The following is a 10,738-nucleotide window of genomic DNA, read 5'->3' on the forward strand; positions in this document are numbered from 1 at the left end:
GAAAGCCAGCAGAAATTGAAAGCAAAAATTAAAAAAAAAAAAAAAAAGGCTGACTCCCAATTCTGGCACAGCTGTGGATAGGGTGGTCCTGCCTGTGCAGAACCTCTCTGTCACCTGTCTGCCACTTCTCTATGGTGTGCAGAGTCCAGCCACACTCAGCCTCCCATACTGTTGTTTTGCCTTCCTCCCCAGAGCCTCTTCACCCCCCCTCACCCCCCACCAAACCCCTAACACCACCACTGTCCGCTCTTGCTCATGCACACACGTAACCCACTGGGCCTGACCTGTCAGCGGAGTTAGGATTTATATTCATGCTCCAAAAAGCCCTGATACAGAGCTCCAAAATAACCTTTCACTCTCACCCTTGGCTACAGCTGAGTCCCGAAAAGCACAGCGTACCTAACATAACATATTTGATGGGAGGATGTGGGCAGGTTTCCGTGCAAGGACACTCTGAAAGAATGAACAAAACACAAACAGAACTCCTGCTTGAGACAGGGAGAGGCCTTACATGGGGTGGTCGGAAGACCCTCGTGATCAGAAGGTTATCGAAATCATCACGTCTGTTAGGTATTTAATCTAAAAACCAGTTTTGTGATATTTTTAGCCACCTCTGTCCAATGTTAATGATACAGTGTATTTCAAAACATTTTAAAGTGCAAGTTGCGTTCTCCAACTTCTTTTCAAGGGTATTTGCAACATTGAATGAATAAAATCATAATGTATCAGAAGACTTACTGACCTTAATTAGAGAATAATTGTGAGGAATTTTCTCCTTGGAAGAAAATTGAGTAACTCACGATGCTATGGTAAAAATTCAAGAAAAGTTCTTTTTTTCCTTACAGACAGTCAAGCATTTAAGGACACTAGAATTTAAGCCCTACGTGATATTTATAAAGCCTCCTTCAATAGAGCGTTTGAGAGAGACAAGAAAAAATGCAAAGATTATATCAAGCAGAGATGACCAGGGTGCCGCCAAACCCTTTACAGTAAGTGTGACAATGATAAGACATAAACAGCAAATCAGACAGACTGTAGCAGGTGAAATCATGAACCAAAAATCTGTAAACGAATTATATTTACATACATACATTTTGAGCAATTGTACTTTTTGTGCTTCTTTTAATAGATCTTCATGTTAAATTGTCTTAAAACTAATTCGTACCCTGTTATACATACATTTCAGACTTTGTAAGGTTGATCCTGTGTATAAAAGTTAGACAAATTATTTTCAGACTAACTTTATATTTTTAAAGCTAAATGTACCAAAGTCAGTAATTATTAGTAGTAATATATAGTTTATAATAGTCTAATGAAAAATTTAATAATTTACCATCCTTAATCTCCTTGGATATCTGGCACCATAAAAGAAAAAGCCCCATTTTGGGCATAGGAGCTCAGACAATTAAGTTCATGAACTCATCCTGGAAAAAGAGCTACATACCTCATTGCTGAGTATCACTATGGCCACCTTCTAAGTCCTCCCCTTGGAAAGCTATTCCTGGATGCCAGCACCTCATCCACCCTTCAAAACCTTTTTTCTAGGATGAGTTTGGAAACTTCACTGTCAGACCTTGTATGCTGACGGCTCCAATAGCCATTCCAGAAAAACAGTTCCAAAGTTGCTTTGAAGGGTAGACTAGCCACTGGCACGAGAGCATCACTTCCCAAGGGGAGTACCTTGAGGGTGACCATAGTGATATTCAGCAGTGAGTTATGCAGCACTTTTTCTGGGATGAGTTTGAAACTTCATTATCTAACCTCATAGGACAAATAGACTAATATTATTCAACAATATTTGTATTTCACGTCAGTGTTATCAGAAGCAGTGATTGTGGTGTTTTAATGACTATAATGGCTCTTGGTAAGGCCTTTTATCCTTTTTGTTCTTGATCTTGCCTTTGAACCAAAAATAAAAAAGCCCAGAAACTAAACATCAAGAGCTTTTTATTTTCTCTTCCGCTTAATTAGCTCATCTTTAACCTTAGTCTGTATTAACTTGTAAGCTATTCATAATAGTTACAAAACACAGACCAGGTTTTTGATTCCCAATATTTAATAAGTATCTTTTTTCTAACACGCTGCAAACATAGCCAGGCTGAATACACAGGGTACTGCCCTGTGACGTTAGTTCTTCAAGGCTCTTAAATAACAGGAAAGTTAAATTTTCTGGTGCAAAATCTTAGTGACATTGACATGTAGACGCTGAAATGATTTTATTGTGTTGCAGTGTAAAGAGTAATTGTACTGTTTATAAATGTAAAGGTTTCTCAGTGAAGATAATAAGAGATAACAAACAAATCTTAGGATTCAGCTCACATTTATATTATGAAGCCAACTAAAATACTTTCTGGCTTCAGAAAGTTCAGCCATCAAGTGCTCCTTGAAACACTTCCAGTGAGACATAGGAAGAACATGATACCTCTCCTTTTATAAATGTTCCCAGCTCTGAAAAAGGAGTTTATACTATAAATTCCTTCCTATGAATAAGCATAAATGATGCAGCAAAGCACCAGAGCAAACTGTTCTTCTTCCCCCCATTAGCAGCTATTTTAACACCGACGTACTTGGGGATGATGAGTTCGTGACTAATCATCCCGAGATTCAGTTGAGGCAGGACTTGGGACTCTTTTTGTAGCAATTTCTTTTTTTAAGCAGGCCCAGGCCAGGTTTGAACCCGCCACCCCCGGCACACAGGGCCGACGCTCTAACCACTGAGCCACAGGGGCCCAGCCTCTTTTTGCAGCAATTTCAATACAATCAAATCAGAGTGATCATATTAGAAATTACGGCATCTGAATAGTCTAAGATTAAAGGGGATAATTTTTATTTCTGGCTGAGGTGAAAGACTGACCTCAGCAGCACTGGGTGAACTAATAGTAGAGTGTTTGCATTGATGTGAAGTGAGGTGATTGCCTAGTTAACCCAAGTTTTTTTTTTTTTTAAATACTTCCTTTTGTAGGAAGAAGACTTTCAAGAAATGATCAAATCTGCACAAATCATGGAAAGTCAATATGGTCACCTTTTTGACAAAATCATCATAAATGATGATCTCACCATGGCATTCAATGAGCTAAAGACAACTTTTGACAAATTAGAGACAGAGGCCCATTGGGTACCAGTGAGCTGGTTACATTCATAACTAAGGGAAATGTCCACATCATCTTATTTTTTTTTTATAAAGTGCATGATTAAATCAGTTGCCATTTTGGTGGTAGGGTTTTAAAATCTGTGTCACTGTCATCGGTATGTAATCTTGGTTAACATTGAATGCCGCTTTTGCTTGTATCTTTTTACAGCCTTATTTCAAACACAATGGGTGAGTAGAAGATCCAGAATCAAAATTTGCACAGTACCGTATTGTCAGCAAAACTTTGAACCTTCTACTTGTCTTTAATGTAGCCCTGTCTCCAAGATGAGACTGGATTGTTCAAAGAGACAGAGAGACTTTGTGCTTCTCCTGGGCTCAGATCTGGATACTGCCATGGAGTTTGTGTGTTGGCAGTTGGTTGGCATCAGCTCAGCAGCCTGGGGCAGGACAGCTTTGCTGCTTCCCAGTGGATCATCACAGGTTTAACTGGGAGGACAGAAGGAGTCCTCTTGCTATTCAGAAAGTGCAAACTTTTCCTTATAGAGCCCCAACATGTTCTCAGTTTATAAGCATTTTAAACATCTTTCTTAAAGGAGTAACTGAAAATTTACCTTGCGTGAATTTTCGTACTATAGGTTGAGAATTTCTTATGAGTACGTGTCCACAACTCAACAAATATTTAATAAGAGAAAACACTTTTAAAAATTATTATATATAACTTAAAATCTCTCCTTATGGCATTAATCGTAGTAAGAATGGTAGTGTCCTGGGGCAAGAAATGATTACAAAGAACATCTGTTTTTGTAAATCTTCAGAAGACATTTCTGGAGTCACCAAATAGTTTTTTTTTAGCCAGATTTGGATTTTCCCAATAAGTTGTAAGAATGTGATTCCTATTCTGAAGACTGTAAGCATGTTTATATATTACTGATACTATTAAAGAAAATGTAATCTTTTTTTAAAAATATGTGCAATTCATCACATCTTTTTTTTATTTTTTTAAGATTGTTTCATTCTGTTGCCCTGGGTAGAGTGCTATGGCATTATCAGAGCTAACGGCAACCTCCAACTTCTGGGCTCAAGCCTCAAGCAATCTGCCTGCCTCAGCCTCCTGGGTAGCTGGGACTACAGGTGCACACCACCATGCCCAGCTAATTTTTCTATTTTTAGTAGAGAGAGGGCCTTGCTCTTACTGAGGCTGTTCTCAGTCTCCTGAACATAAGCAATTCTTTGACTTGGCCTCCCAGAGTGCTGGGAATACAGGCATGAGCCACCACACCTGGCCTCATCACCATATCTTTAAATTTGCACTAAGATCTCTTTAAGGAAACTTTTTATGTCATGTTAACTTGTTTTTTTGTCACCAAAATGATTCTTAACACTTTCTAGGTTCCATTCAAACTTTGCCAGTGTTAAAGAAGTTTAAGCAAGACTCGCATATTGTAAATATTTAGATGGGATCGCTCATTTTCTTTGATACTACTGATCTCTGGTGAGTGGATTATAATATATAGTTCAGAATACTAGAAATATCTGTAAGTTCGTACAAGGGAACATGCCTGCTATTCTTGCATGCAGTAAGGCCCTGCCAAAAATCACTGCATCTGTGACTTTCAAATAGAAAAAAAAGTTATATTTTGTTGATTTATAAAGAGAGTTTAGATGTCATGCTTAAAGAAATATAGAATGTAGTGAACTTTTATATATTTATGAAATATTTGAAAGGCATATTTTTTTAAATATCAAATGGGGATATTGATAAAATAAATTGATTGTATGTAAAGATGTCCTAATATAAAACAGTAGTTTTATAAGTCAAGGTCAACATTCCATGTAAATACTTGACCTTTACACAAATAGACCCACAGGTGCATCACAGGCACACCCCACACTTGCTAGCATTAGTCCCTGGATTTCCCTGAGATGTGTCAAGTTACATATTAGAAACAGAGACAGCTACTCCCCTGCCTCGATACACATTCACCCCCAAACAGTTAGGTAATCAGCCTAAATGTTATGTAATAACACAACCCAAACAGTGATTTCTAAGTTTATCGGTTAAATACAATAAGCAATTTTGTTTGGAAAAAAAAAAAAAGTGAGGAGATAGATTACTAGATCTGATACTAAAGCTGTACTTTAAAGTTGAGTAGCAGATCCAATAGGAGTATAAGTCTTAAGTAGCTGGTCTGGGTAAAATATTCCCTTCTTTGAACATTGGCTAAAATTTCCTAGACATCAAGACTTCTTGGACAAAGAAAGATAGGCAATGTATCATTTAGGCAATCATCTGAATAATTTGGACAGTTCAAATTCTTTATCCTGAAATACCGACATTGATTTTTTTTTCTCCATTGGCAGATAATTTCTTTAATTCTTTACTGTGGGGGCAGAGATTATGGTAGTAGACAGTGGAAACTAAGTGCTTTATGGTCGTTGAAGTGGTGGGGGTGGTGTGAAAAAATAGAACTGTCCAGACCTTCCTTCTTTATTAGACCAGAGCTGGAACAAAATTTTTTTTTTTTTTTAAGAAATGGGATCTCGCTCTGTCATCTAGCCTGGAGTTCAGTGATATAATTACAGTTCACTGCAGCCGTTACCTCCTAGGCTCATGCGCTCTTCCCACCTCAGCCTCCAAAGTAGCTGGAACTCCGGGCGTGAACCACCCAGCTCAACTCCAGAACAATATTTTCAAAATAACAAAAAGAAAGGGGCACTTTGGCAGTGTGAGGAATCAGGTAGAATACGTAGTCTTGAAAGTGGGGTTTATGTGGCCATCTTGATGCTTACAGAGAGATTTGATTAAAATTGAAGAAGGCAGGGCTAACTCCAACAGTTCCTTGATATCCGTAACAAAAGACCTGTAATTCTGTGCTGTCTTCACTGCCAATCTCTTTCTCCAGCAAGGAGGAAAGTCGCTGTGCTTTTCCCTGTTAGCAGCCTGACCCCAGGATGATGGAGTGTCCGCCGCTATTTGACAGAAGAGGAAAGTTCACTTTTGTTAAGTTCATGTATTTAAAAGGAAATTTCATATCCCCATAATTGACAAATTAGAGTTGGTTAAAAATAAAAAGGTGAAATTGAAATACGGTTTTATTACCACGATTGTACCCACCAACAGGGAAGTGTGGGGTATCTTTAAGGCTAGTGTTCCTGCTATTGTAGACTGATCGAATGTATCTAAATTTTTATAATTTAAAATTAACAAACATGTAAACTTCTCACTGACTTACAAAACTATGTTGTCAAAATCTTCCTGAAGATACAGATTTTTATTATTTATTTTCGTTTGGACAAGTAAAGATTTATAAGTCAATGTAATGAAAACCCTTTGATCTTAATAAAGTATCTTCACACGACGTGTACACTTGAATGTTTTTTCCCCACTTAGATATTCTATTATACTGTTACTCTGTTCTATTATACTGTCTCCCGTGGTAGAACAGTTTCTATTTTCTGTGACACAAAGCGATGTATTTGCACTTGCCATGTCTAAAATTAAATTTCTTATTTTTTTTTTTCAGTCAAACCCTGCCTTCATTGAGGTTGTTGGAGAGATGGCATTCACTAGTCTTGCTCTAACCCAGTGGTTTTCAACTTTTTTAAATCTCACGGCACACTTGGACCTATAGTTAACCTTCCATGGCACACTTCAGTTATGTTTATTAAAAAAAAAAAAAAAAAAAAGAGTAAGAAGGAGGGTATACTTACTGGGCTTTGAACTTCTTTCGAAAATAATTTAATGGATGATCTTTGAAATTTTTGTGGCACACCAATCGAAAATCATTGCTGTAACCCAAGCGTCCAGCAATTTTAAGATGTGGGGGAAACAGTGGGATATGGAAGATCCAAGACCATCCATGATGGGAAGCCCCCCTCCACGTCCTCCCTCACCTCCCCCTCAGGAACCACAGTGTTACATGCATCCTCTCCCTCAGTTCCGGTTCAGCAAAACTAAACTTTTTCCACTGTGCCTATGAGAACAAACTGTCATCTGCTTAGACAGACAGACAGACTAGCCCTGACCTTGAACTTCGTCCTTGAGCCTGGTAGCTCCAGCTCTGCTTCCACAGAAAGACTGTGCCATGTAGCATTTAAGCACATGGGATCTGGAGCCAGGATTCTTGAGTTCACATCCAGGTTTTTTGCCTGTTACTAGCTTTGAAATTTTGGGGAAAAACACTGAATTTTTCTAGTGTTCATCTTCTCCTCAGAAAAATGGGGATGATAATAGCAATTACCTCATAGGTTTGTTATGGGCCTGAAATGAAAGAATTCATTCATCTCATCAAGCACTTGGAACAAACTCTGGGATAGGAATCAGCAGTAATTGTGAGCCTCCGTGTCTCATAATCCTCATTTTCATCTCATCACACAGTTTAAAAAATGGCTGCATCAGTATTCTTAATCACCCTGCATAAACATTCCCCTGTTAGTAAATCTAATCATTTGTTACAGGCTTTATTATTTCAAAAAATTTCATTGCTTCCCACCAAGTGTTACACCAGGAACAAAGCTAGTTAATCTCTGATAGAAAAGGGAACCATTTTTTTTAAACCACTGGCTATACTATATAATTGTTAATTTGAAAGAAATTTCCCTTAATCGTGTTAATGCTCTTTTTTGCAAATGCTTGCTCAGTTACACTTCAAGTTTCTGGGGGTTTTTGTGTATTTATTTGTTTCCATGAGACAGAGTCTCACTCTGTTGCCCAGGATCACATGCCATCATGGCTCATAGCAACCTCAAACTCCTGCGCTCAAGCAATCCTCCTGCCTCAGCCTCCAGAGTAGTTGAGACTATAGGCACCCACCAGAATGCCTGGCTAATTTTTCTATTTTTAGTAGAAATGGGGTCTTGCTTTGCTTAGACTGGTCTCTAACTCTCCAGTTCAAGCAATCCTCCAGCCTCAGCCTCTCTGGAAGAAAGGAAATATTAATACTTGAGTTTTACAATAGCTGTACACATACACAGGCCTAAATACTGCCTAACTACATTGTACTTAGCAATAATGAAATAACTGTATGATTCCCATATATTATCTCAACCCTGCCACTTGTCTTATATGAAAGATATTATCTTAATATTTAGAAGAGTAGGGCTTCTGTACCTCGCCCCAGGTGACACAGGGGATGAGTAGCAGAATCAGGGTGTGAGTGTCCTTTGGTTTCCTACAGCCCTGTGCTGTTTTCACTACATTGTGCCTACTGGTGTTGCTATAATTTGAACTAGAAGGGTAAGTGCCCTTCTTACCCATACACAGTTTGCAGTTTCCTCAGAATACTATTGCTTTAGATATAACTTGATGTATCTATGCCTGTAAGAATGGGTTAATCTTTAAACTGTGGCTATCATCAGAAGTGTACAAAACCTTATGTGCAATTTTCTGTTTTGTCTCTCTGAATCCCAGGCTAGGATGAGCTTGCCAACTTAATTGTCAGACCTCGTATGACAAAAACTCCTATAGCCATTTCCAAAAAAGAGTTCTAAAATTGCTTTGAAGAGTGGACTAGGCTCTGGCATTGGTGCATAGCTTCCCAAGGGGTATACTTTGAAGGTGATATTCAGCAATGAGGTATGTAACACTTTTTCTAAGATGGCGTTCATGAACTTCACTGTCTGACCTCATACACGACCTATATCATTATGAGGTATGTTCCTTCTGTACCTTATTCGTTGAGAGTTTTCATCATGAAAGGGTGCTGAATTTTGTCTAATGCTTTTTCTGCATCTATTGAGATGATCATATGGTTTTTGTTTTTCCTTCTGTTTACATGATGAATCACATTCATTGATTTTTGTATGTTGAACCATCCTTGCATCCCTGGAATAAAACCCAGTTGATCATGATGGGCTATATTTTTGATATGCTATTAGATTCTGTTTGCTAGTATTTTGTTGAAGACTTTTGCATGTTCATTAGGATCTACCCAAAAGAAGAGAAATTATTAAATCAAAAAGATATCTGGGGCAGCACCTGTGGCTCAGTGAGTAGGGCTCCGGCCCCATATACCAAGGGTGGTGGGTTCAAACCCTGCCCCGGCCAAACTGCAACCAAAAATAGCCAGGCGTTCTGGTGGGCACCTGTAGTCCCAGCTACTTGGGAGGCCAAAGCAGGAGAATCACCTAAGCCCAGGAGTTGGAGGTTTCTGTGAGCTGTGATGCCACAGCACTCTACCAAGTGCAATAAAGTGAGACTCTGTCTCTAAAAAAAAAAAAAAAAAAAAAGGATATCTGTATTCATATGCTTATCACAATATTATTCACAAAGGCAAAGATTTGGAATCAAGCTAAGGGCCCATCACCCATCAATGGGTGAATGGTAAAATGATTCCACACCTAGAAATACTTTCCTGGTATGAAAAAGAATGAAGGCATGTCTTTTCCAGCAACATGGATGGAACTAGAGGCTATTATTTTAAGTGAAATAACTCAGACATAGACAAATACTACATGTTCTCACTTACAAGTGGAAGCTAATTAATGTGTGCACATGAATGCAGAGTAAGGAATAGCAGACATTGGAGACTTGGAAGGATGGGGAGGAGGGATGAGAAGTTATTTAATTGGTACGATGTATATTACTCAGGTGATAGTTACCCTAAAAGCCCAGATTTCACCGCTACAGAATATACCCATGTAACAAAACTGCACTTGTCCCCCTTAGAATTATACACATTTTAAAAGCCAGACATGTAAAAGAAAATAAAGCCAGATACGTAATAAAACACACACACACAATTCTAAAGTAAGCCACAAGGAAAAGCCCATTAAATTCCAAAATATTTAAATACCTCAAACTACATTTTATGAGTATAGTCTAATGGCACTAGGAACAAATAACAAATATAAACTAAAAAAAATTTTTAAAGTATCCTGACCATTGAGGAAATAAAAATGAAATCTCAGATTATCCAGAAAATAACTCTTAAGACTATCAGACTCTTTATAATAAGACTAAAACTGAGTTCAGGAACATTTGTCACTTTAAAAACTTTTCTAAGAAAAAAAATAAAAATAAACATTGGCTCAAGCAATGCAGGAAAGAAAAACATGAGTAGTACAGTATTTTGGCGGAGTTATTATATACACTGACTTTTCCACAAATGCACTGCCATGTAAATCAAAGGAAGATTGTACTTCACTTTTTTCAAAACTTTACTAAGAGTTTTTCATCACTCTGGAACATCATGTCATTATTTGCATTACAACTCGTGGTGTGTATGTCTCCCATGAGGCCTGTCTGTCCACACCCTGGCTGTGTCATATGCAGAATCTACGTACATTTGATTATTTATTGTCTTCTGTGAAAGCCTTGCACCTTTACATGTCAAGATATGTTTTATTTTTATTTTCAGTGACTTTCCCTTTGTTTCTGACTTCTGTTACAAAGAATTTTTTTTTTGTAATCATACAGATTATGTTCTCTGTAGATTTCATTTCAGAATCACGAAAGGGATGTTTCTATATTGCTCTTACAGAAAAAGGACCCCTGGGTAGGGTAGGGTCGGGTCTCACTGCTTCATACCCATCCAAATCCCACCTAGTCTGCACCCTTTGGGGTTCACTGCTTGTCCTGTTTTAATGTTACATTTGATTGTATTATATATGCAACCACATTAATGAGCATTTTTGGAGATACTGCTG

The 10,738-nt window shown here is 38.0% G+C and overlaps 1 protein-coding gene across 1 annotated transcript in view; it reads left to right on the plus strand.

Annotated features, from left to right (window-relative positions):
* The window catches only part of MPP7 (membrane palmitoylated protein 7), a 129,488-nt gene extending 126,340 nt beyond the window's left edge, over positions 1-3,148 (plus strand). Inside the window, exons 14-15 of the mRNA XM_012803300.2 lie at positions 846-989; positions 2,963-3,148. Of these exons, the coding sequence (XP_012658754.1) occupies positions 846-989; positions 2,963-3,142 (324 nt within the window). The 3' untranslated portion in view covers positions 3,143-3,148. The remainder of the gene's footprint in view (positions 1-845; positions 990-2,962) is intronic.
* Positions 3,149-10,738: the final 7,590 nt, after the last annotated feature.

This window comes from Otolemur garnettii, unplaced genomic scaffold, assembly GCF_000181295.1.
Source record: "Otolemur garnettii isolate 467f Iridium unplaced genomic scaffold, OtoGar3 scaffold00019, whole genome shotgun sequence".
Lineage (NCBI taxonomy): Eukaryota > Metazoa > Chordata > Mammalia > Primates > Galagidae > Otolemur > Otolemur garnettii.